At 40.2% G+C, this 27,858-nt stretch overlaps 1 protein-coding gene across 9 annotated transcripts in view; it reads left to right on the forward strand.

Moving 5' to 3' along the window:
• The window catches only part of LTBP1 (latent transforming growth factor beta binding protein 1), a 388,182-nt gene that overhangs the window by 181,068 nt on the left and 179,256 nt on the right, over positions 1-27,858 (forward strand). For all 9 annotated transcript variants that reach the window (XM_027621433.2, XM_027621430.2, XM_027621432.2 and 6 more), the window contains 2 exons: positions 19,025-19,249; positions 20,457-20,731. In XM_027621433.2, the coding sequence (XP_027477234.2) occupies positions 19,025-19,249; positions 20,457-20,731 (500 nt within the window). The remainder of the gene's footprint in view (positions 1-19,024; positions 19,250-20,456; positions 20,732-27,858) is intronic.

Here is a 27,858-nt window from a genome sequence, read left to right on the forward strand (position 1 = left end):
GGTTAGTGGCAACCCCTATTTCTGCCTCATTATTCTTGATCATTGCAATACTTAGGGATGGAAAGTGGATTTTATCTAATGACTCTACCTGTGGCTGACCCTTGCAGTGTGTTGAGAAGGATTCAGGGTCTACGTCTAGGCGCAGGAGGAGCCATGAGAGGTTAGTACTTCTCATTAGGAGGAGAGACTATAGTGCCTGGCCTCTGGCTGTTGCTTCCATGGGTCTTTGCAGTAGCCACTAGTCATAACAACCATGACTGGGCCTTTCCATCACCTCCTGAACTCTCCAGAATCTTTGAGGATGATGTGCACACTTTGGAGACAGCATGGTAGACTGTAAATATGGACGGCCATTTATTAATCGTGTGCCTTGGGAAGAGTATTAATGGTCTTAGAATCTCAGTTATCTCTTCTGTGGTTTGATATGAAACTGTCATTCACAGGGTTGCTATAAAAAGTACATGCGACAATGAGTATAGTACCCTAGAAGGAGCAGAAGTCCAACAATTCTTAGCACCTTTCCCTTACGTGGGGGACAGATAGCCATATCCTTATTGAAACTTCATTGTTCTTGCCTTCTGCAAACATTTTCGTGTGGTTGATTAGATAAGGTCAATATTGGCATAAAAGCATTTTAAGATAGGTTATTTCCATCACTTAATACTAGATGTATTAGCTGACAAGGGTTGATATATATATATTTTTAAAGATTTTATTTATTTAATTGACAGAGAGACACACACACACAGCGAGAGCAGGAACACAAGCAGTGGGAGGGGGAGAGGGGGAAGCAGGCCTCCCGCCGAGCAGGGAGCCCGATGTGGGGCTCGATCCCAGGACCCCGGGATCATGACCTGAGCGGAAGGCAGTCGCTTAACCGACTAAGCCACCCAGGCGCCCCAAGGGTTGATATATTTTAACTTATTAATGAAGTAGAGACTTTTCTTTTTTATGTTGGGCATATTGAAGAACTTGGATCTTAGACTAAACATTCATATGATAACTTTTACTGATAAGTCGTAGACATTTTGGATGGTTTGGTTCGTTACTAAATAATCTCTTCTGTACTTCTAGACAGCTCTCATTCAACTCTTTGTTCCATATCTCCCTTGGCTTTTGAATTGCTCCATTCAAATGGAAATGAAGTGACTTGGTAACAGTGAGCATTTTTGCTAACAGTCCTTGATAGTTCCATAGGCATCTGAGAAACACATGTGGAAGAACTGATTTGATACTGATCAATTTTAGAATAGAGTGACAGCCACAGATAAATCATTTGTTTTGTCAGGGTCAGAAGAGCGAATTTGGAGGGAGACAGTGGTATTGTTCCTCTCTACCTTTTGTTGCTGACGGGTTGAATTTAAGGTACCAGAATAAAGGGTGAGGTTTTATCAGTCCTGAATGTTGATTCAATAGATTTGTATTCGTTCATATGTGTGTCAATAGATTCGTACACAAGAGCATATAAAGATAGTGGTCAAACAATATCTTAAAAATCAAAATAGAGTCCTTAAACATTATTTTTTCTTGTTGGCTTTAGGAATTCTGACTGGAAAATTCCATCAATCTCTGTTTTTTGTGTGTGTTTTCTATGGGGTATTGGGCGATAAAAACTAGAATTTTCCATTTTAATTGTAAGAAGTCTGCAGTTTTATGCAAATGGTAAAAGCAGAAATTTTGTTCTTGTCCTCAAGTCAAATATAAGCTTTCCTAATCTGGACCATATTGGTGATACATGTAGTTGACAAATAAGGTTCACTGTCTTTCCTCTGCATGGCTGTTGATCAGCTTGTTCAAAGCTGGAAGATATCTCTTCATAAGTCACTCATGAAGATTAGGAACAAGCTGTAAGTTTATCCACATGCATAGCATTTCTCTTCCAGAGGTAGTAGAAGCTTTCTATAGGGAGAACAGTGTAAGTGAGCAATTAGTTGAAGTTTGTAGGAGGTGTTCAGAAGAGACCTGCCAGATACAAACAAGGACTCTTGTTGTCAGACTCCTGATTCATAGACGTGGCACAGATGTGTCTGGGAAGCAAAAGGCTCTGGGAAAGAGAGTGAGGGAGTGTTCCTTTTAGACCTAGGAAGTAGGAAGCTTTAAGAGACTTTGAATCATCGCTTAACATTGGAAATATTGCAGTATGTTAAAAATTATGGAGAGAATACAAAATACAGTTTAAAAATATTCTGGATATAATATTAAAAGTTCTAACACACTCTGAGGCTTGTGACCAGGGTAGAAGAAATGTTCAATCTTTCCAGGATTGCTGCTATCTAAGTGGTGGAAAAAGCGTTGGAGGAGTCTAAAATATCATGGAATGCTGGCGGAAATGATCCCTTCACTTCAAGCATTATTACTCTACTTATTTTGATGTCATTTGGAATAAAAAGAAACAGAAAAGGCTGTACTGGGAAAAATTCTTAATTGGTCCCTGCATAAACCCAGACAGAGTTTAACTTTGGGTGTTCTGGCCTTCTGTCTGAGGGCTGGCAAGCTGGCTCCAATGAGGTTCATTCAAACCACTGGCATTTATGGGGCATCTACTTAGGCATCCTAGGTGCACAGGCAGGAGCTCCTAGGTCTGCAGGGGGTGATCAAGGGAGGCTTCAGGGAAAGAGAGGACATGGGATGGTGGTGGGCCCAAGAACTGAAGAAGAAGGAAAGATGTGAATTCTTCCAGAATCTAGCCATGTGCATTGGCATGAGTGAAAAAGAGAGAGTGGTATGTTCCTGGAAATCACACGTAAATTGATTTTGTGGTCAAAAATGCCCAAAATAGGACCTGGTGGAGATAAGACCGCAGCACTTGGTATTTAATGCACTGTTACCAGGAGTAGAGCCGTTAATTCTTACCACAAATCCCATGAGGCAGTTACCCCCAGGCACTTTTACCTGAATTCCATTGAGAAAACATGTTTTTTGTGGGGGTTTTTTTTGTTGTTGTTTGTTTGTTTTTCTTTTAGGCGATAGAGAGCCACGGAAAAACCATGTAGGGTAATGAGCTGAGTATATATGGCAGGAAGTACATTCTGGACATGGTACGGAGAGAGGTAAGAAAAATCAAGAAAGCTTTGCCATAGTCCACGCAAGATACAGTAGCCTGAACTTGGACAAAGGCATCAGGGAATGCAGAGGAAAAAAATAAACAGGAAAGTTACTGAAGATGAGAGAGGGGCTGTAGGACTTGGTCACAATGTGCAGGTTATGGGACAGAGAAGAACGTGGCTCCAGTGTTTGTGGCTCAGAAGCAGTAGTCTTTAACATTTTGTACATTATAGGATGTATAAAAGTTTAGCACCAAGAAGGAAATGTGTATTTCAGTTAGATCTGTTGTTTTACTAACTAGAGAACCAAGTTCCAGAGAGCCAGATTGGATTGCTGAAGGTCACTGAGCTGTGTCATACAGAGCTAGGCCTGGAACTTGGGTCTCTTGGCTCCCAGAAGAGAGATCTTCTGATACACTAGACTTTCAACTTGTACAGAAAAAAAATCTCTATAGTGAAAGTGATTTTATTACATCGAGGAAGTATTATTACTATTACCTTCATCATCATCATCTGGATCTATTTCCTGATAAAAATTTGGGGCCAGAAACAGTGAATTCTATGGGAAGTGCTTAAGTCATGTGGTGAAGTTGCTTAAATATATCAGTTCCAGGTAGAGAATTAGTAGAATTTTATTTATTTACTTATTTACTTACTTATTTAAAGATTATTTATTTGACAGAGAGAGACAGCAAGAGAGGGAACACAAGCAGGGGGAGTGGGAGAGGGAGAAGCAGGCTCCCCGCTGAGCAGGGAGCCCCATGCGGGATTCGATCCCAGGACCCTGGGATCATGACCTGAGCCAAAGGCAGACGCTTAACTGACTGAGCCACTCAGGCGCCCTGAGAATTAGTAGAATTTTAAAGGTGAAAACGTTTTGCTCCAAATAGCTTGTTTGTGAAAATAGATCTTTGGCATTTGATAGGTTTCAAGGTCCAGTGGTGTTAAACCTACTAATAGGTATAAAAGCTGTGAAATGCTTCCCTCTTTCCTCGTTAGGTTTTTTAGGTTACCAGGTCAGTTGTGGAAATTACCTCTACCAGAACAGAATAACTCTAAAAGTAGATACACATCTAAAAATAATGTGGGCTTTTTCTTATTGTTTGGATCAGATCTGTTATATACTATACAACTTCATGCTGAAATCACTTTGGTAAATTTTTTAGTTGATAAGAATTATAGTATTTCATTTTATATCAGTAAAAATCATTGTATGGTGCATTTTAATTCTGAATTAAAACATCCTTATATAGTTGCCTTAAGTTCAGTGTCTGACAGGCCATAAAAGGAAAGGAGAAACAGGAGGAATATTAGGGAAAAGTTTCTGAAATTCTTCTTCGTATACCCAAGTAGTTTCCCTGATGATACTGGTTTATTTAGGAAAGTTGCCAGAAGGATTTGGAAATTTTTCTAGTCCTGATTAATGATGGTAGTTTTAATTTACTTTTCTTCCATGTCTCTGATTCTTATCCTGTACAAAATCTAGACCTCCAATTGTTTTATTGTGGTAACTGAGTATTAGCGTGTACACTAAGATGTTTCAAAAGTTAACTTAGTCTGAGGCTGAGCTACATCTCGAGAGAGTTAATTAGAAACATACCCATGGGCCAATACTGGGGATTAGAAAGAATTATCTTCAGGAAGTCAGTTTTGATACATATTGTCTTGATTTAATGGAATGTTCCAGATCCAGGAAGTATATATGGAGCCCTGAGGAATGAATAGACATATTTTAATAACCTGAACTTGACATATCAAGTTATTTAAGTTAAATGGAAGGAGACATCTTGGCTCATCTCATCAGTCAGTAATGAATCACGTGGCTTTGAATAGCTTTAGCATTTGATTCTGGAAAGTTCTGTGTGATTTTAAGCAATCTGTGGTAGAAGCTCTCTAAAACTACCTCTATCTAACTAACTTTTCAAATTAACCAACTCCCTCCACTCCTTTTTTAGAATATACGGACTGTTGCCCACGACATAGTAAATCTTCCTTCCTGATAGTTCACCCCATGTATACCATATATACCTCCCAGGTCTGAGCTGAATAGCTACAGAGAGTCACTTTTTTTTTTTGTTTCTGACCAGAAATTACATCACTGAATGAAATATTATGTAAACCAGTTAAAAAATGAGTTTTTTTTTTTAATGAAAATTAAGTGAAATGATTTGGAAAGACAATAAAAGCAAATGACTAGTATAATATTAATGGTCCATTTAGGGTCAGGTAAGACGGGGTAAGAAACTGGAAAGCAAAGTATAAAGAAAATCTAGAATTTGGTGTTCAGTCGGCTTCACAATCAAAAAATGTTCTGTAAAAAGTTCCATTTGCTCATTTATTCATTCAAAAAATATCAGGTACCGCCCATGTGACTAGCATTTTGCTAAACTCTAAGGATGGGCCGCTGAAAGAGGCAAGGTCCTGAACAAGATTTCTTCCCTCCAGGAGCTCATGGCCTTTTGAGGAAGTCAAACACACACCCAGAAAGTTCCAGTTCATTGCTCTCTGTGCCAAGCTGTTGCACACATACGTGCATTGCTCTGATGATGTGGCAGGGAGTGGGGTCTATCAGCTCTTCTCTCACATCATTAGGGAAGGCCTTAGTGATGACGTAAAACTTCGTTAGAGGCTTGGGTTGAGGTAGTAGGGTTGGGGTGGTAAGTTGGGAAGGAGAGAGGAAAGAGACCATATGGAACCACACATGTGAGACGGAGCATGGCACGCTTAGAACCGACCAAGGGTTGGGTATAAATGGAACTGAAGAGACCATGACAGCAACAGTGGGGAAGCAGGCTAGACAGGTAGCAAGAGCTAGGTCAAGAAGAGCCCTTCTGCCATGATTGGGTTTTGATGTCTTCTGCCGGGGAGACACAGCATCTCTGGAATAGATAGGCAGGATATGGATGTGTTCAGCTTTTAGCTCAGAGGAGTCTGTATCTCAGAAGGAATGATCCAGGAGAAGCTACTTGAGAACTTTTTTTCTACCATCCACGTTAATGGTAATGTCCATAGATCACCTTCTAGTTCCTGTTACACATTTTCATCCTTCTCTGCACACAGGTACATAATGAAAAATGGGATGCTGTGTGAAATAAGAAATCTGGATTAAAAATCTTTTTTAATCTAAGAGGTTGAAACTTGGGCTGCAGTCTTTGAAATTTTTAGTGTTGGGGTGCCTGGGTGGCTCAGTCGGTTAAGCATCTAACTCTTGGTTTTGGCTCAGGTCAGGATCTCACAGGTCGTGAGATCGAGCCCCGTGTCTGGCTCTGCATTTGGCGGGGTGTGTGGGGGGGTTTGAAGATTCTCTCCCTCTGCCCCTCCCCGCACTTGGCGTCTCCCCACCTCCACCCCACCGTCTCTCTTTTTCAAATAAATAAATCTTTTTTTGAAAAAGAAAGAAATTTTTAGTATTTTGTATTTGTAAAAACCCAATAAAACCTAAAAAAAAAAAAAAAACCCATTCTTCTGTCTCTAACTTCAGTGCCTTCAAGTAAGAACTGTAAGTCTAAGAGGCAAGGAAGTGAAAAGACAGTTGTTTTCGTACTAACTGAAGGAGCAACTGGTATGCAATCACGGCAGCAATGGTCAGGTGGTTATTCAGCCCATTTTGACTGTGAGTGTGGGCAATCTCTGTCTACACCTGTGTGTACATCCTGTGACCTATGTGTAAGACTTTGAAACCATCAGTGTGGGGGATAGCTTACCCAGTCTAGAGGCCTCTACACTGGTTTTCCTTGGGCATTTTTGTGTTACAGGGAGGCTTGAAGTCCACAGTCTGTTTGGGCTCTTTCGTCTGTAAACCAGGCATTGGGAGCCTGTTGTCCTGCCTGAGGGTTTTCTGTTCAGGTATCTAGGTAGATTGGAGATCTATCCATTCTCTTGGGAATGGGTCATTTCTTCATTGTGGTGGTTTTGACTCTTGGTGCTGCCGCTCAACGTTACCTGCCTTGCTGCTTGTCGGGGACCGCTTACTACTCGGGAAGAGAAGGCTGAAGAGTTCCCTGCCCTTTAAAAGGAACAAGGTGAGGGTAGAGAAATCGGCCTTGCGGTGGTATCTCCTCCCTGTGGTCGGGCGGTTAGGTGGGAGCCATGGGAGACTAATGATCCGTGGAGGGTAGGGATAAAAGGAAGCTGTAGACAGCCCATGTGGATTGGTGTTTATAGTAGTGGTTCCCAAACAGTGTCTACCCAGAATTTATCCCTTTTGGCATCTGCCTGGATTTTACAGACCCCATTTCACTTTATGACCCAGTATGTTTCTTCTTTCATGTCTCCCAGGGAATGTTTCTCCGCTCTTGTGTTCGTCCTACGCGACGCCTGTTTATCCTACATTCTTCCCTGAGCTCCCAGCCCCAGCTCCGCCCGAAACTGCCACATTGCTTTTCTTTCTTATTTCCCACCACGTTATGTTTTCCCGATTTTGGAACCTTCTTTTCAAAATACCTGCTTATCTTTAAAAAGTGGGAAAGCAAGTTTTATGTAATAACAAATATTAAGATATTTAGATTGCAATTTGAAGCAAAATTAGTTATAATCCATATTTATCCCCTGGGTGAAAACTCCAGATGGGATGAGTTACACAATTTAGCAAAAGAGATGAAAATAATCTAGAAAGCTAGCATGAAATAGGTTATTTATCAGATACTTGGAGGTACAGTCGGTTTTAAAGTAATGAAACTGGGAGAAAAGAGCTTACAAAGTTAATTATACGAAAACAATAAAATGTGTGTATCCAAAACAAACTAAATGAAAAGGAACAGGAAATATGTTTACAAAGATTATTTCCTCAAAGGACAAACAAGATCTTGAAATCTATTGTCCATAAAACATCATGAAAGTAATTAAAATCATTAAGACTCTAAGGGATACATATAATATATAAACATAAATATGTCAAACAAGAGGAAATAAAAACTGAACAAATATGTAGGGGAAATGTCAAAAATCCTTACTAAGTAAAGATGTGCAAAATTAGTGTTGTGATAGTATAATCTGATCACAGGTGAAATGTTAAAGCTCTCAAGTTAACATTTTGAAACTATTAAACTAGTAGAAATATTTAAAAATAAGATCCGGTTTTTGACAAGATAGATGTGAATTTGATATGTTAATGATAGATGCTGTTGATGTGACTCATGTGCTCTTTCTGGATGATTCATTTATTGATATACTCAGCAATTCAAAACTCCTCAATAGATTTTACAAACAGAGCAGTGAATGAAATAATACACGGTACAGTTTAGTGCAGAGCAGACTAGTTATAAGGATATGCCTGTTCCTTTCTTGTCACAATGCTAGTTTGGTTTCCCCTTTTGTATGATTCCATTGCACCCTGTTCATGAAGTTGATGCTGATTTGCTGAGGCTCACATTTCGCTGAGTACTTACTGTGTGCTGAGTTCTGAGTGCTTTGAATATATGACCTCATTCAAGTCAACAACCCAGCTAAGCCAGGTACAGTTTTATTGCCATTTTGTAGGTGAAGAAATGGGGGACAGAGAATTGTTCAGTAAATTGCCCAAGGTCCTAACACTACCGATAATGAAACTGGGATTCGTATGCTCTGGAGGTCTCATTCCAGGCCCTTGATCTTAATGCCTATGCTTGTCTGTCCTCCTCATGATGAGGCAGGTATAATTGGCTCATCAGTGTCTTACTTGTTCACTCTATCACCTAGCACATTGCCTGGTGCATACTAAACAATAAATATTAGTCTAATGCATGAGCAAATAATCACTAAGAAGGATAAAACTGTATACTTGACAACATTCCTTGCAACTTTATCTGTGATAGTTAAAAAGAAAGGCAATCTAAACAAACAGAAGAGTAACTATGTAATTTATCATCTGTCAATGTAATAGAATGTTATGTAACTCCTAAAAATGTTAAGGCTCTGTAGCAATATGTAACATGAAACAGTATGGCTGTGTAGTAACAGAAGAATGCAAATGTGAACTATAGTGTCATAACTGTAACCCAGATGTCCCTGTAGGCTTCACCAGCTCGTAGGTATAAAATAGAGTGATGATGAAAAACCCAGAGTATGCTAGCCCCAAACCCTTACCTTCCTGCACAGAACTTTTATCCCTTCTGCCCCTACCCCTCCTGCAAGCGTATCTGAGGATCGCCAAGCGTGCCCTGTTCCTCGCCTAGTGCTGATGACCTGCAGTCACCATGTGGCATCTGCCCAGGTCTTCCTGTCTAGATCCTTGCAGGGCCACTGCAGATGGGAAAGCACCTCCCCCCCCCAGAACTCCCAGCTCTCTGCCTTGCCTGATGCCTCTTCACACTCTTTGAAAAGGTCCTATTGGTGGTAGTAGCCTGCACAGCTGGGAGAATAGCTTTCTCCAGCCGTGTCCTGCTGATTGACTCCTAGGCCCTAAAGCAATTCTCCTTCTGCCCAGATTCTCACAGGGACTGTAGATGACAGAAGCTACATGCTAGGAGGGCAGGGAATTTTGTCTGTTTTGTTGACTGATATTTGCCAAGGGCTTGGAATGGGACATGGATGTGGTAGATCTACAGTAAACATTCATTGAATGAGCAAACATCACTTTTTGAGCTTCTAGCCTTCACGTCTGTCCTCACTGGAATTCAAGGGGACAAGTGATAGACTAGCAGTGTGCAGTAGAGCTTTCTCGTGATGGAAATGGTCCAATCTACGCCATCCAACAAATGCTGTTCATTTCCTTTTTCATCTCGTTGTTCTTGAATCTGTTCCTCTAATCTTCCTCTGATGTCTGCAGAAAACCCATGTGTCTTGCTGTTAGAGGAACAAGAAGCCCTGGTGTGATTCAGCTTATGTATGTAGATTCCCTTGAAAAGTTCAGGAGTCTACCCTGATCTTCAGTGAGCTAAACCCTCTCCTCTGAATTAGGGCTCTGTTAGCAAGCCTTATTATGACAAGTTATGAAAAACGTGCCTCTGGAAGAAGAATTTAAAAGGGCTTGAGACAAGACTCTGTGGTGAGATTTGAAGGACACGTCTTGGTCCTTCTGTCCTAAGGGCTGTGTGGGCAAGAGCCCTAGATCAGGATTTGGGACGTCTCTGTTCTGGTCCCATTTCTGTGACTACACAGCCATGTTGTCCTAAGCACGTGCAGTGTCTGTAGCTCACTATCTGTAGAATAACGTGGTTGAATTAGATTATTTGGTAGATACTTTCTAGCACCTCTGTGGAACCTTAGCACTTTCTGGAACATAGTTAGAAAGTTAGTAGTTAGAAAACTTCTCCAGTATATGCTAAAGTTACCATGTGTCAGGAGAAAAAAAAAATGAGGAGTAAAAGAGGTGTAGGTACTTGCTGGCTTCTCTTCCATTTGGAATTTTTAGGAGATTGATGTGAATTTTTTGTTGAGTTCTTACCTGTAAAATACTGTGCTATGAAATACAGGGGGTACAAAGATGAGAACACCGTGGCCTCTTTCCTACCATATTCAAAATTGAGTAGAAGGGAACAGAAAATAAATTACAACACAAGGCAGGTTGATAAATGACGCAAGTTGTTAGGTGCTGGCCCCAAATCTGCAAATGGCTCCAGGATTCTTTCTTACACAGCATGCCCCTTTCTTGGAAGGAACATTCCTTTTTCTGGAGGCCATATTTGTACCAGACATTAAAGAGCTTCCAGAATTTAGACTGGCTGTGATGTCAGAAGGTTTGAGTGCAATTTTGTGTTCTCAAGTCAGATATGTATTGTTGAGGTTTTGACTGCAAATATTTTAAAATTCTAAATTCACACTTAAGTCCTTTCTTGTGGCTCAGGAATAAACAAAAAACAAGCAGGTATTACTGAATTTAGTAGGAGTCTGAGCTTGGTCTCTGGAGACCTCACAGAGCTTGCAAATTACAATAAATACTAAGAGGTTTTTCATCTTTATTTGTAATACTATTGTATGTAGCTTAAGTGGTATTCCTTGGTACGAGGCATAAGTGGTATTATGTGGTTTTTGAGAAAGCATTTTGCAGTGATATCAAAGAACATGCCAGACTGCAGTCACCTAAATGGCGTTGGGTCTGTACAGAGTTTTGTAGTGATAGCATTGTAGAAGATAGGGTCTCTGAAGATGAAGCCTGTCATCATTGGATGACACCTGTTTTACTGCCCATTAGGTGCAGCATTACCATCTCTTCAGTGTGGTAGGCTTATATGATTCCCCCAAATGAAGTCCACTTTTCCTAACTCCCTGAGCATTTTATTAACTGCTTTGTCAGTAAGAAGGAAACTTATGTTTGAATCAGTGTCTGATTATACTTTATACATATAATTCAATAAAACACACCAGTTAACAGAGTAACTCCAGTCACTTCTACACAAATTGCAAGGGTCTGGATATTCATTCTTCCCCATTTTCAAATTTAAATCCTGCCATTCCCATTAGATGAGATGGGGCATTCTGGATTTCACTGTATTGACTAATTTGGTTAAACATTTGAGAACCAGAATTTCAGGGATGGAAAAGAACCCATAGATTGTATTATGGAACCACCCCTTTTAGCAGATGGGGATACTGTAACCCACAAAGTGAAAACATCTGCTTCAGTTTTCAAAGATTGTTTCTGAAGGATACCCCTATCCCAAGGTGCCTGGGATTCTTGCGTTGACTCTGCAGCCTGCAAATGCTGCTGTGTTTTTTTTCTAAGAATAAAAGAGCCCTGGTGTTCAGGAATTTTTAAAGAGATAGCTGCCCTGACGGCCTCTGTGGCTGAAGGGTAGGAAGTAGAATTTTGTGATAGCATCGATAAATGGAGCTCCTTAGGTCATGCAGAGGCTTGAACTAGATCAAGTTAGATAGCTGAGTGCTATGGTGAGGTTGAGGCTAAAGGAACAGAAAGCCATAAACAAAGCTGAGATGATGAATGGCCTCATCCCAAGTTGGAAGCTCTAATGTGCATGTGTGTGGCAGAGCTTCATATCTCCTGGATTGTAAACAGAACATGGTATTGAAGCATTTGCTAATGCACACAGCATTAAAAACTAGTGACATTCTTGGAATTCTTGTTTGTATTAAGGTTGATATTTTGCATTTGTTGAAATCTGCAATCCCTTTAACTCGAGCCCAGTAAGAAACTTGAGGATTTGATAAGTGGGGATGGGATGACATGGTCTTCCTAATTACCAGAGCAGGTAAAACAAAGAGATTCCCTCTGACAGGGAGAGAGTGGTGGGTGCATTTTTAACTCCTATGAAAGTTTTTTTCCCTTTGCCCCAAGATTTCTTTTTTTTTTTTCCTTTTGCATGTATTGTCAAGAACATGAATCTCTTTTCTTACACATTAAAAAAAAAATCCTCTTCCCAATGGAATGATTCTGTATTTAATGAGTTTTAAATTAAACCTTCTGGAATTTAACTTGAATCTGGCTAAATACTTACTCAAAAATGTAAAATGAGGTCCAGGAACTCAAAGCAGATTTGTAGTGCACATTTCATGTGTACATAATAAAGGAGCCTATTTACCCTTGCTTCTCTGTCTTCTCTCTTTTTCCCTGGTTCTGACTCTTGTGATGGCTGTCCATCCTGGTCCTGGATTTTAAGTTTTTATATCTACTTATTCTGTTGCTCCGTATCTACCTTTACTGGTTGCCCTATATCCTCTTGGGAAGAAATGGGAACCTGGCCCGTGTTGCTCTCTCTCCAACCCAGATGCTCTCACTTTGTCCTTGCCTCCTGCGCTCCTGCCACATCAGCCTCCTCGGAGCTTCTGGGCCTTTCTAAGCCCTATCTCCCCTCAGGATCTTGGCTCCTGTTATTTCTTCTTTTGCAGATGCTCTTCTGCCAAATTGTGACATCACTGGATTCTTCTCCTTTTAGGTTTAGTTTACATGTTGCCTTCTCGGACAGGTTGTTCTGGACTCCTGTATCTCAAATGTTTTCTTGGTAGAGCCTGTGAGTCCGTGTATGTTAGCAGACAGATAACCAAGAATTGGCTATAGACAATTTTAGAGCAGAACAATTGTAAATCTCTACGTTCCATAAATAAACCCCAAACCTAGATTATAGTAAATGCCTGCTAATCTCCATGCTTTCTGCCTTGGCTTCTGTGTAGGGCTAGGCCCCTTCTGCTCCCCTGTTCCTGCATCAGAAGAATGTGACCTCCATCTTTGCTTTCAGCTCCCAGGTTTTGTTTTTTGTTTTCTGGTGATGCATACTGAATTAAAAGGCAAGCAGTCAAGGTTTGTTTTTGTTTTTGTTTTTATAACAGTGGGATAGGTTCTTAAAGTGAGCAGTGGTTTGTAGCATCTAATTATTATCTAACGTTTATTACCCAGAAGCTTTAAACAGCTACAGTATTAGCCCACTTTCGGGCTGAATAGACTTTAAGGGTACCCTTGAAAAGAGGGGGTGGTGTAGGGATGTTTAGGGGAAGAAATAAAGTGATAACTTTGACTTTCTAAAAATATTGCTTTTTTTTTTTTTCCCCATACTCCCAGGGATATCGACAAAAATGCTGCAACCCTTTCAGGGAACATTATTCTTCTAATCAGAGATAAGTGGGAAACTTTAAGTAGCTCTTCAAATCAAAATCATGTGTGTGTCTGTTCTGTGAAATGACAGATGTAGGTTTTTCTTCAGATGGAGGTTTGTTTTCCCTGTTCTGCCTTAGCCACAATAACTTGAAACGGTCTGTCTGCTGGCACGAAAATCGAGGAGGTGGGTGGAGGGGCCAGGATGTTGCTGCAGGGAAGTCGAGTACATTCCGAGGGCGCCTTTTGGGGACAAGCAGCTGAAGCATTTTTATAGTCAACTGAGATAACAGGAAAGAAAAAATACGGCTTTTTACAGTACGAATCTTGAGAAAATTCAGTTTGCTCGTATTTGCATTACAAATAGTTGATATCTATTCGTTTAACCTCCAGCTTGTGACGTAAAATGGGACTGTTGCATCAGCCCGATTTCTCGAGTCCTGCAGGTTGTTTTCTAGGCCAGAGCGGATGGCAGAACGCACTGAGACACTTGACATACTTAAAACCTCCAACTTACTGTTCTTCCAGCATGGATCCTTCTCATTTTGACCTCGAATAGTAGTACCATGAGATACACAGAGCGGCTGTCATGAAATTACAATTCCTGGAGTAACAAGCCGAGGACCCATCTACCTCTCGTTATTTGCAGTAGGTCCCAGGTGACCATGTGATGCAATAGAGTGAATTAGTGAATTAGGGTGGTGGTGGGCAACATGTCAGGCTGCCAAGGAGATGGAATTTCTCAGCCAGCATTCTACGTTACACCTCCTACATGTGCCATAGGTAGACTTACAGCCGGCATACTGCAGGCTTCTCAAGTCAGCCTTAAAGATAACTTATTCTTTTTCCTCTTCATGTGTTGAGAAGGTTTTATAGAACCCTGGCAGCATGGACCATATATCACTAGATGATTGTTTTGAGAGTGATGTGAACTTGGGAAACAGAAAGAAGCCATTCATAGTTAAAACCTTAAGTTTGTAGGTTGACTTTTAAATTTGTTTTCTTTGATATAAAAGATTATTGAGCTATAAAAAAAAGTGCCTGCCACCAAGGACTCAACGTGTAGGTATTGAGTTGAGGCAAAGAACTTGATATTGTAATTTAGATTTTAGAAAATGCTGGAACCGGGGAATAGATATTTTACCTCTCAATCGTAAATAGTTATAAATAATGCCAACTTATTGGTTAGAATAAGTCAAGCAGAAACTGTTTCCTTTATGAACAAGGAGAGACACAAGGTTACTAGAGCTGTGTGGTGGGATATTGCTGTATCTGCTTAGACTGGTGCATTCTTGAAACACTTGTAGGAAAGCTGCCTCAGGGGTTTAAAGGTAGATTTAAATAAAACTGATTAAATTCATGTTAGACTCAAAATCTGTTGATATTAGAAACGTCTCACAAAAGTGAATTGGTTAACATTTCTGTGAAGAGGAAAGATGGTTACATATATGAAGTTACTTTAGTACTGATTGTAGGCAGTCTACACGGTACTGGAGGACCAAATAAATGATCTGCAAACTGAAACTGAGCAAAATGACCTTAATAATCAGTGGGAAAATGACCAGTTCTATGACCTTTAAAATTTTTTGTCAAAACATTAAAGCTTTCTTACTGTAGGTTATAAATGTATAGGGCAATGCAAAAAAAAAAAAAAGTGAAGCTAATATTAATTTAATGCCCTGTAATTTAAAATGGTAGGAACACCGAGAATTAACCTGTTTTATTTCTTTGAGGAGAACTTACCAAGAGTAGTTTGGACACATTTGCTTTCTCCTCATTTTGTCACGTACGATGTGGACTATCTTTTCTCTGCTGCACTGGATTGTCCTGTCCCTTCCCGAGTTTGGATCCGCTTCCAACATGTTATCCTTGGTGCTTTCACAGCCGTGAACTGAGTGTTCCTTCCATGTCTCTTCCTCTGGGGCATCTTCATCTTCTTCCTTACAGTCACTTTCCAATTTCACTACCACTGTTACCACTTTTTATTTCTTTGTTACACTTTCATTTTGTGTTGACTGCACACCCTCTTTTGATTGTGTGCTTTTGTAAAATGTCCTGTGAGTTTATTCCCATGAGATAAGAAAGCAACACGACTACCTGTTTGCTGTCTGTCTGAGCATGAATCGAACGATGGATGTGCAGGAACCAGTTGCCGACAGTCGTGGAAGTGACACTATTGATTAGTGATCATGATACGCATCTGTTATTCATGCAGGGGTTTTTGGACCAAAAACCTAGTGGTGAAGTTTGTGCTTTATGTAACTCAGCATTAATATACTGTGACAACTGAAGTTGGAACCATGCTGTTGGGGGTACTGGTGTTATGTGACCAGACTGTGGTCACTGAAATTCAAGCACATGGAACCATGCCAAGTGAAGACTGCCTTACTCATAGGTGGTAAATTTAATTGATTTAAATCTTGGCTTGGCTCCCCTTGCCCGTTACACACTGAGTGCATCCACTGTAGCCAAGTGATTTAGAAATTGAATTGAGAAGTGAACTGGGAGTTATGAAGTGTTTGATTCAACCATGGAGTCCGCTTTGACTCCTCTCCTCTAACCTAACACCTCAGAGTAGAGTGGGTGCTGGAGAAAGCATATTTCAGCTTTCATCCAGCATGGGCAGGCTCTGGAGGCAATTTCTCGGTGGCCCCCTTGGTCATTTTTTCTGGCTCTCTCCTTCCTCCTCCACTGTCTCCTCTCTTCCTCAGCCTGTTCTTTACTTCCTGTGTCCTAGCTCCATGTTGTACTGATTCTCCCTCTGTCATTATATTTGTGTATGTCTCCATTCCCGTTGCTGTGATCCTCATCTGGGTGTCTTTCAACTTGTGATTCATTGACGTCAGTTATCTCCTCACTGAATTCCCCACCTTCATCACTCACTCTTCAAACTAGCCTCACATGCCGTCACAAGAGGAATCTTCCTGGGATAGTCAGTCTTCCTGAATTCTCTCCTTGGAGCCTCCCAGCTCCCTCACCGATTGCAGAATAAAATTCACACTTCTTACCAGGCAGGCCTTTAAGGACTTACTTCGTCTGACTCAAGCCTCCATCTCCCATTTTCTCACCTGATCCTTAACTCAGGAACCCAGGGTTTTAGCAAGACAGCTGTATTGATTAGCTCCCAAATATGCCTGCTTCCTTCCTTTTCCTAGAAAGCACTCCTCTTTGTTTTTCTGACTGCTCATTTTCAAAGACTTATCCCAAATGATCTTGCCCGTATAGTCTATTTTGATTTCCGAGAAAGGAGTTTTCTCTTCTCTGATATCCCCCAGGATTTACATTTTATATTTTCCGGTTGTCACTTCTATGCTGATCTGTGTTGAGAGTTACCACGTATTATCTGCTCAGGTAGCTTTTATGTTCTCAAAGGGCAGGGACTGTATCTTCTGGAGCACCTGGAATGGTATTGGGCAAAGTGGTAGGCATAAATTGTTTCATTGCTTCATTCAGTGTTTCATCCATCTCCAGCTTTCCTCTAAAAGCTGAACTACATGCTAGAAGTAGAACATACCAAGATGAAGTCCCTGGCCTCACAGGACTCTAGCTGAATGAGGCATTGCAGAAAAGTAGTCAGACAATACATGCAGTAGTAAGCTTGGTGCCAGGATGAGCAGTGAGTGAGAACCCATGGAGGCACAGAGGAGGGGCACCAAGCCCAGATGAAGGGTGACTGGGAATGCTTCTAGAAGAGGGGACAATCAAGCAGAGTCTAAAAGATAAGGAGGAGTCAGGTAGGTGAGGGGGCCAAATGGAAAGAGTGTTCAGGCCGTGGACACAGGATGGGTAAAGCACAAGAGGACCCTGTATATTGAGGAAATGAATGGAATTCAGTGTAGCTGAATTCATAGCTGAGGTGAGATTCATAAAAGATAAGACTTCAGAAGGAACAGGGGTCCTGCGATGGGAAGGAAATGGATATATTTGATGAATGTTTACAAGGGAGGACCTCCAGGACTGGATGTTTGGATGGGTGAAATGGGGGAGCAGCAGCGAGGTGTCTGTTATGGACCACTTGGTGAATGGAGGTATTGGGGGGAGATGAATTTGATTTTGGGTATTTCAAGTTTGAGTTGCCTGTGGAATCTCTACATGAAGATATATTGTAGTAGATAGTTTGGATAGTAGATAGTTTTGTAGTAGATGGTTAGGAAATACAAATTTGGGTGACACCAGCGTCTGACATGGTAAAATCATAGAGGAAGAGTGTATAGAATTAGTAGAGATGAGGAGGTTAAGACCAACCTTAATACATACCAATACTTAAAAGGCATAGAAAATGGAGTCTGTGCAGAATATTAAGTTGAAATGGGCAGAGAGGAAGGAGCACAATAGGTGAGTGAGATGTGATGGAAATCAAAGGAAGAATGAAATCCGTCCATTGGGTTTAGCAACATGGAGCCTGTGAGTCACCTTGAATGTCCTGTAGAGTAGGGTCCTGTAGAAGAGAGGCGGGGTCCAAGCTAGATGGTAGCGTGTGGAGAAGTGAACAGACAGTTCTTTGAAAGGTTGGTCATGGAGGAGAAAATTTTGAAGAGGGTAGAAGCTGGAAGGAAGTAGAGTTGAGGGGCTTTGACATGTTCAGGCTGGTAGGAATCTGATCATGTTAAAAGGCTGATAGGAAGAATTTATTAGTGATCAAGAAGTTGGCTATAAGCTGAATTTAGACAGAATTTAAAACTCCCCTTACAGTTCTTTACCCTGTGCGTCCTTTTTTCTTTGTTTTTTCTAAATCAGTTCAAGTCCATACTACTAATCACTCTGCTACTTCCGGGTTTCCCGGTGGTTTTGTTATCCCAAGGATATTGCACATTACGATACAGCAGGACCCAGACTGTTCCCCCTGATTCTGGTTAGCACTTAGTTCCCTGTCTTAGAGAAAACACTCAACAGATACTTTTAGCACTCTCATGTGTTTCTTTGTTTATTTTTTGAGGAAATAACTAATGTCTCCTGTGTGCCAGAAATTATTCTAGATGCTAAGGATCTAAAAATCACTAAGCCAGACATACCTCTTTTTCCCAAGGACTTTATAATCTTGAGAGATAGTTAATAAATAATAAAACACAAAAGCAAAGTAATTATAGAATACTTATATAATCTACATAATATAATCTATATGATCTATATATAATATATAATTATATTACATATAATATATAACATATATAATTATATATAATAATTATATAGATAATAATCCTGAGTGACTATGTATATATGTATGTATGTGTATATATGTATATTCTTCTCCCTGAATTCTTTCCATTGTTGGGATATTGTTGGGATATTGTTGCCATAAGCAATTGGAGAGTTAAATGACCTAAGATGGGAAGAAGAAGATAATAATAGAGACTATTGTTTTCTTCATGTAGTGACTTCTTTGTTGACTGTTTCTAAAGTCAGCAGGAATATGATGGTTATAATGGGCTGTGTGTTTTGGGAGTTTTGTTGGTTGGTTGTTACTTAGCATTTGAGAAACTAACCAACTCTCCACATTTTCTCTTTTCCCTTTTAGTCATTTGCCATCTTCCATGTATGAATGGCGGCCAGTGCAGTTCAAGGGACAAATGCCAGTGCCCTCCGAATTTCACAGGGAAGCTTTGTCAGATCCCAGTCCATGGTGCCAGCATGCCGAAACTGTATCAGCATTCCCAGCAGTCAGGCAAGGCATTGGGAACGCATGTAGTCCACTCCACACATACCTTGCCTCTGACCATGACTAGCCAACAAGGAGTCAAAGGTAAGCTTATTTATTTTCTTTTTGCCCATTCGTCAGACTTCGGGTAACCTGTCAAACCCACACGGAAGCAAGTATCTGCACGTGGCAGGGCTGGTATTGAAACAGAAAGAAGTATGTGATCTGTGGCCCAAGAAATGGCAGCAGGGACAGAATATGGGCCCACCTATGTGGCTGCAGTACTTTCTAGGCCATAGAGATTTGGAATCTAGGAAATAAACCAGAAAGGACCCCATCCTTCTCTGCTGGCTCTGAGCACCAAGAGCTATTACACGCACATTTCTGGCAGGGAAACAGAAAGATGAGCCAAGGCTGTGTTCAGGCCTGTACAGGACGAATAAGCTAGTGGATCATATACTACCTGCTGGTGAATACCTAGTTTATTTTGTAGTTGAAGAGTGCTTGGTTTTAGTTATAAACAATCAGTTAACCTCACTGGGCTTCAGTTTATTCATCTGTAGAGGAACGTAAACTAGGTCACTTGGAGCTCAGAAATTCTATGACTAACTCATTCTTTTAAACTTGGCATCTCTTCCATGCCCAGATTTTGAAAAAGGGTCAGAGAGGTGTGACTGGCCTTTACTCTGTAAAACTTGAGTGTTAGCATCAGAAGATGAAATTGTATTTGAAAGTGGCAGAAAGTAAATACAGATATAAAATATCACACATGGGTCTTTGGTGAGGCACAAGACGCACACGAGTACGTCCACACTCTGCTGTTCAGGCCAAAAGAATTACTCTTTGTGAAATTGTTATTTCCTCTGTTGATGTAGAATGGTGAATCTTCCAAGTTTGGCAATGGAAACTCTGAGAGATGCAAAAGTAATCGAACTCTTGAGTCTTTACCACTATCCTTTGATAAAATGTACCCACCTATGACCACAGGCAGCATGGATTTCATAGTTTTCTGACTCTGAAAAAATTTTCGTCTCATGAATGTGTTACTGGGAGAGGCTTTAATTTCTCTTTATACTTTATTCAGTTTTATCCCTTAAAATACATAAATTCAGGTCTAGTTTGTGTTTTGGAAGTACCCTCTTATTCTCCAGAGTTGATGGCTATGCAGCAAAAATGCATACACACTGTGTATATTTTATCCCCGGGGTGGTATAGATGCCTATAAATACATACGTGTGTATGTACTCTTTGCTCTCATGCTGACTCGCATGTTAATTATTCATGACTAAGTTTTTCTCCTGATCTCTTTTAGTGAAATTTCCTCCCAACATAGTCAATATCCATGTGAAGCACCCTCCTGAGGCTTCAGTCCAGATACATCAGGTTTCAAGAATCGATGGCCCAACAGGCCAGAAGGCAAAGGAAGCTCAACCGGGCCAATCCCAAATCTCTTACCAAGGGCTTCCTGTCCAGAAGACCCAGACAGTACATTCCACATACTCTCACCAGCAAGTCATCCCCCATGTCTATCCCGTGGCCGCTAAGACACAGCTTGGCCGGTGCTTCCAGGAAACCATCGGGTCACAGGTAAGCAACACTGTCTAGCCCATGTTAGGAACACATTCTAGATATGGTCTCGTATTAGTAGGAAAGCCAGACTTGGTAAAATGATCTTCTACCGAAGGGGTTGGCAAACTGACCCATGGGCCTGTTTTTGTAAATAAAGTTTTACTGGAACACAGACACATCCATTCATTTACGTATGTCTATCCTTGCTTTCATACTATTGATGATAAAATTATGTAGTGTCGGTGAGATCATTTGATAGCCAAATCCTAAAGTGTGGTCTGCAAAGCCCTTTACAGTAAAAGTTTGCTGACCTTAGTCTATAATATTAAGTAGTGACATTTCATAATTGTTCCTGGAAGTCCATGATTGCCTGCTTATATATTTTTTCACTTAAGGTAATTTGTGTATGAAACGTGTCAGGCATGAGATGTGGTACGGTGAGATGTATTCTGCAAAGATGTTTGAAAACCTTTATGCCTTTCTGCAGTAGCTTGCAGGTTGTAGGTAGAGAGGAAATTTGACCCCTTTGTGCACTAATAACTTGGCATCTTTTCTCTCCTGATAAAAATTCATAACTAGAATGGCAATGCAGGAGTTGTTTGAAATGCATTTTAATATTGAATTTACATGTAACTTCAGGCCTATATTTATATCATAAAGTGGGAGAAAGGCTGAATTTTCTTTAAAACTCATTGTTGAATGTACATAGGAAAGGCAGTATAAATATATTGGTTCCTCTACCCCAATTACTTTGTGCTACTTGTTTGGGATCACATGATAATGATGTTAATTTGTCCTATGGTTCTCCTCTTGTCATTTGATGTGGTTTGGATCCCCCATGAGAAGATGCGCTAACTGTATTATTATTTAGCTGTCGTTACCTCAATACTAAAAAAAAAATTTTGTGTGTGGGAAGTATTTGTAGGTAATAGAATCAATTATTACTGCTTTAGAAACCTAGAAAATACTTTTTAGGTACTGGACAAGTCAATGGTAGGATTATAATCTTTCTTCCAGGGCAGTAAGACAAAATTGCTTTATAGACCCAAACAGAAAAGAGCACCCATGCAGATAAGAGTTAAAGGTCTTGGCTACAGCCGTGGGCCCAGCACTGTGCTAGGAAGCCAGCTTCCTTATCTGTAAGGTAGAGATAAGCATATGGAGGTCTGTCAAGATGAGACAAGGTAATATGAGCCCCGCTTTGCAAACATTAGAGAACTCTGCAAATATTAGCTTAGAAGATACTTATCTATCCAGATAGTCAAACTTAAAGTAGGTGATTGCTTATGTCCTGTAATTTCAGTAAAGCAAGGAAGGCTTGATTGCCCAAACACAACCTTTATCACCTGCTGGCAGATACCTGAAATATGCCCACTGAAGGGCACCTTTTCTTTGCTCAGTTGAAGACCAGGCTTAAGCAAATGCTTTTTGGAGAAGAAACATCATCAATTTAAATTTAGCTTAGAAGTGAAGACTGGATTCTTGTGCTAAGGGCAGGTGTTTTTTTTTTTTGTTTGTTTTTTTAAAGATTTTATTTATTTGACAGAGAGAGAGAGAGCACAAATAGGCAGTGGCAGGCAGAGGGAGAGGGAGAAGCAGGCTCTCCGCTGAGCAGGGTGCCAGATGCAGGACTTAACCCAGGACACTGGGATCATGACCTGAGCCGAAGGCAGACACTTAACCGACTGAGCCACCCAGGCATCCTGCTAAGGGCAGGTTTTGATAGGGGGCAGTGGGCAGAACATAAACTTCATACTTCACAGTGTTGCCCTGGGTTAGCCTTGGAGAGAGAGGATGATTTTGGTGCCATTTGCATTGTTTAATCATTCCAGCTTGGGTTGGTCATGAGAAAGGAAAAAGCAGGTCCTTTTAAAACTACATGCCCAGTATCTTTCTCCCTAATTTCCAAGTTGGAACACAGAGCCTAAAAAGCAAGAAAATGAGGCATTAACAAACTTAGAATTTTTGTATAATAGTAGGGAGATGACTGCTAACTAGAAAGGGTAAAAACAAACTATTTACTTTTAAGCCTAAGCTGGACAATACAGTCAAAGTGAATTGGATAATTGGAGTTACCCAAATAATTCGAACTCCGTGGAATACTTTTGCCTTATCTGGATACTTTTCTGACTTTTGGTCTGAATGATCCAGACAGTGATCTCAGTTCTTAATTTATTTTGCATGTGTAGTCACTAATACACAGCTTCAAAATAAGACCTGTTTTCAGAAAACATTCTCAGTGTATATTTGTCTTCTTGTTACTGAGAAGTGTTGCTGGGTGCCCGTGATTGCCCAATTAATTTGTGTAATTAGGATGATCTAGGCATTTAAAAATACATACTACTGGGGTGCTTGGGTGACTCAGTTGATTAAACATCTGCCTTCGGCTCAGGTCATGATCCCAGGGTCCTGGGATCAAGTCTGGTGTTGGGGCTCCTTGCTCAACGGGGAGCCTGCTTCTCCCTCTTCCTTTATCCCTCCCCCTGCTTGTGCTCTGTCTCTTTCTCAAATAAATAAATAAAATCTTTAAAAAAATATATGCGCTATTGGTAAATAGTCAATAGTATATAAGATGTATCCTACAAGGGTGTTGGAAAATATGTGTACTTTTTGCTGTGGTTAGTTTATAAACAAAACTCCAGGAGATGTAGGTAGATTTTGAATGAATTGCAGAAACAACTGCGTAAATGCTCACTCAGAGCACATTGCTTTGCTCCATTTGAAACACTTATTAAGCTGCAGATTTTGGCTGTTGAGACTTTGAATGCCTTAGAGTCATCAGTAAGCACCTGTGTTTATGTGCTGCCATAAACGGTCATATACAGAACAAATTTGGCATAATTTGCCCTTGTTTCTATGGCACATTCTAATAATTAGACAGTAAACTTGGGGTTGAAAACCCAACATGAGCTGTGATCATGTACTTAATTCAGGGAATCTTTGTACAGTAGAATTTCAGGAACTGCTTGGATGGTGGAGGAAAATGTATGACTGGCTAGGAGAGCAAGCTCCCACAGAAGAGGGGGAGAATAATTAAACAAAGGGAAGAGAACAATACAAGAAATGGAGAAGGGAGTGTCAGGAAAGACCAGAGAAGTGAAATAGCTTGGGATCCCTGGCATGCGTTGGCACAGATAAGTGAAGCAAGCCCTTACACCTGAGGCATAGTGCAATATAAACTACTTGGTGTCAAGGTAACAATATTCATGAAGCCTCCTTAACCAGGCAGTCAAAGTCAGAATCATTAGAAGTACGACAGCTGACATGATGTGCCTCCCAACGTGATACAGCATGGAGTTTACACATCATCCTTGAAGTTTTCTTGCCAAAAATGTTTAACCTGAATCTAATCAAGCCCTTACACCTTAATCTCTCCAGCTTATAGGGAATGAGGAAGCCAACTAAAAATATCACACACCTGCCTCCTCCATCAGATGGATTCATAATGTAGGATATTATTGCCTGGTTTCTTCAAAAAATCCTCTCATGGGGAAAAAAAAAACTTTTCTAGAAAGAGACAAAGAGACACAATAACAAATGTAACATATGAACCTTAATCAAATCCTGGTTAGAAAAACATGCACATGTAACACCTGGCTCTAAAGGACATTTGGGGAACAATTGGGGAAATCTAAATAGGACTGGATATTAGATGATATTTTGGAATTACTATTATTTAGGTATGATAATGGTGTTGGGGTTATGTAGGACCGTGTCCTTATTCTTGAGAGATGAATGTTGAAAGTTTTAGGGGTAAAATGCCGTGATGTCTATAATTTATTTTCAAATGCATTTTACACAGAGATATGGCAAAATTTTGACTGTTGTCGACTCAGAGGTGAGTATTCAAGTGATCACTGTATTATTCTTTGAATATGTCAGAGTATTTGAAAATTTCTTGAGGAAAAGAAACAGAAAAATGATCATTTTCTCGACTTAGAGTAATCGAATTTTAAGCTGAACTTAAAAGTTGTAACTTTGATACATTTTATGAATTTTAAGAAAGTAATTTTGAAAGTTTCAACTTAGGAAAGAATGGGGTGGGTAGATGTGGAAATGGTAGACATGAGGAAACCAGGGAAGAGAAGTTGGCCTTGGTCCATTTGTGAATTGACCAGGGTCCAGTCTAAGAAGTGAAGTTGAAAATAAAGATGAATCTCTGAGCTTTTGTGAAGAATCAAGCATCAGGATTTGATTATGGGCTGTTGCAAAGAAAAAGATGGTGGTGAGTTGGACCATTCTGAAATTCCTTGCTTCAGAAATCAGATAAATGCTCACTCTCATTGATTAACTGACCCTGGGGGAGGATTGTAAGGTGAAGATGAGTAACTACATCTTTGTTTTAAGCAGCCCCATCCTTTACTGACATCAAGAATGGTGTATTCTTGTGTATCAATTGGGAAACCCAGTGTTGTTTCAGAGATGGAATGAGAGTGGATGAATGGACAAGATTTAGCAGGCAGCAAATAGATCTAGTGGTGATAAATTCATGAGAACAGAGGACATCTCTTTGGCTTGTATCGTGAAGAGAAAAGAGCAGAAATAATGCGATTGGAAATTTACAATGTTTTTCACCTTGACAGAGTGTGCCAAGATACAAGGGCGGGAGGTGGAGTGGGGGGGGGGAGGAATCCGTCCTATTGTTTTACTGTTATAGAAAGTGACGTTCCATCTTTTGAGTCCTAAAAATAATTTCTTTTTATTTTTAAATAATGCTATCTTTTTTTTTAAGATTTTATTTTTTTATTTGAGAGAGAGAATGAGAGATAGAGAGCACGAGAGGGAAGAGGGTCAGAGGGAGAAGCAGACTCCCTGCTGAGTAGGGAGCCCGATGTGGGACTCGATCCTGGGACTCCAGGATCATGACCTGAGCCGAAGGCAGTCGCTTAACCAACTGAGCCACCCAGGCGCCCCCTAAAAATAACTTCTTGTTCTTTAGATCATATAAAGTATTTATTTCTGTTTGAATCAGCTGGGTACAGGCATCATTAAATTCATGTTAAAGTATTAAAAGGATAGAAAATAATGGAACGTATGGTGTGACTAAGAGGAATCAGTTTCTTGAATGTCAATCATATTTGAAGCAGTCAGCAAGTTATAATTTTGGCAGTTAGGTATCTGTGCTATCTGAAGTAAATTGTGATATATGTTTAAAAACATTTTGGAGGGTTTGCTTCCTGTATAGATCAAGTTAGAATTACATCTCCAATGGCTACAATTACCAACTACTTTTAGGAAAATCTCATGTTATTTCAAATGCTTAAAACTTGAACATTTCCATGCTAGTTTTCATCTCTAAGGAGAGGCCAAATTTCAGAAAATACCCCTCCAGTTTCTTTTTGCATCACAGGGACATTGAATATGTATACCTTTTCCATTGTACACAGGTTTCCTTTGTTTTAAATTGGTTCTCTTAACAGTGACCTAAATTTGAAACTTACTTGGCATTTGAGGTTTTGGTTGTTTTAAGTATGTTTTGTTGCCCAGTTGCTGGAAACAAACATTTGCAGTGACCTAATGATGCCAGATGGTATGCAAAGACCTTGTCTGAGAAGTGTTTAGAATCATGATGTAGGTAGGGCTTGGGGTCCAGCGTCCATGCTTGGGTCTGCCATTGCCCAGTTGTGCAATCATGTGCTCTTTGTTAAACATGGGAACATTCCCCTTAATTAGACACAGACATTACAAAACGAGACAAAAAATTCAAGTACTTCAAGACCTTCCTATTGCAAATGCCAAAAGAGCAGAAAATTCCACATATAAACACCTGAGTTAACTAAGAACAGAAATACTGGGAAACCTGAAGTCGGTGTAAACAGAAAAGATATTTTTAGTACAGTGCTTTACCACAAATAAAGATGACCAAACAACATGCAAGCCCACTTTTGTAGTTTACAAGTATAAAATGTCCTTAAGTAAAAAAAAAAAAAAACCCATAAGAAACAAACTCTAAGATTAAATTCTCTAATACGCCTTCTGTAGAAAAAAAATAATCCTTATGTGGATTAGGAAGAAGAGAAAGGAGCAATACTTGCTGTGAAATCCAGAAATTATTGGAAAAGCCTTTCTCTCCTTTAATTCCTGCTCATACAAATAATAAGAGCTGGGGCAAAACTGAGTTAAAGCACCCAAGAATTATTTGGGGGATCCTCTTAGAGGTTCCAGAAGTTGTTCTAACAGTTCTCTTTAGACAGGAAAAATGGAAACAGAATGGGCCTTTGGAGAAATAATTGGGGGATATAATTGGAAATAGGTCTTTTTTGGCAGACAAATTCAATAACATCCCCAGTCTCTAAACCTTAGTAGTAAGACACACACACACACACACACACACACACACACACACACACACACACACAGTTTTTGAAGGGTCAAACAGGTGCACTTAACTTTTGTTTAAAAAATTTTTTTTAAGTAAACATCATGGAGAAATTAACAGGGAAGTGTGAGCTCATCAAAGTGGAAACTATCCTAATTATGGCTGAAAGTCTCAATTCTTCTGTGACAGGACTTTGAAGAAAAATAGTTCTTGGTTTCTACTACACAGAAGCCAATGAGAAAGTAGGGAAACAGATACCAGGCCTGTCAGTCCCACATGGCAGAAAAAAAACACAGATGGATGTATAGACACCCATGTGGATTGTTACCGCTGTACATATAGAGACAGAGAACAGACTTTGAAAATCTCTTCTCAGTGATGGAAAATGAATTTAGTGCTCAATTAAAGGGTCTGGGACATTAAGTTCTGCTTAGAAATCTGTTCTTTAGTTTCCACAGAGTCGCCTCTGCTGTGACCGTTAGTGCATTGTTGGAATGAGGCGTAAAGCTAAGATGAAATAGCTAGTTGAGGATATTCTGATGGGGGTCGTGCCAGAATCATTGTAACATTTCATATTGGTTATTTTCCTCAACTGAGGCCACAAGCGACATAAGTAGCTGAGACTTCTAAAGAAGGAACAACGATAAGACATTTTACCAAAGACGCTTGGCCTCTCACGGATGTATTATCCCCTTCTGTGGGAAGGGGGACGGAGTGTCCCAGGCTGGGTCACCAGTGGGTACAGGTGTGCATGTGGCCCTCGCCCCTTCCCCATTTGCCCAGCCACATGCTTTGAGGGGCAGGGCCATCCCAGGTGAACTTGGGC

This window comes from Zalophus californianus, chromosome 8, assembly GCF_009762305.2.
Source record: "Zalophus californianus isolate mZalCal1 chromosome 8, mZalCal1.pri.v2, whole genome shotgun sequence".
Lineage (NCBI taxonomy): Eukaryota > Metazoa > Chordata > Mammalia > Carnivora > Otariidae > Zalophus > Zalophus californianus.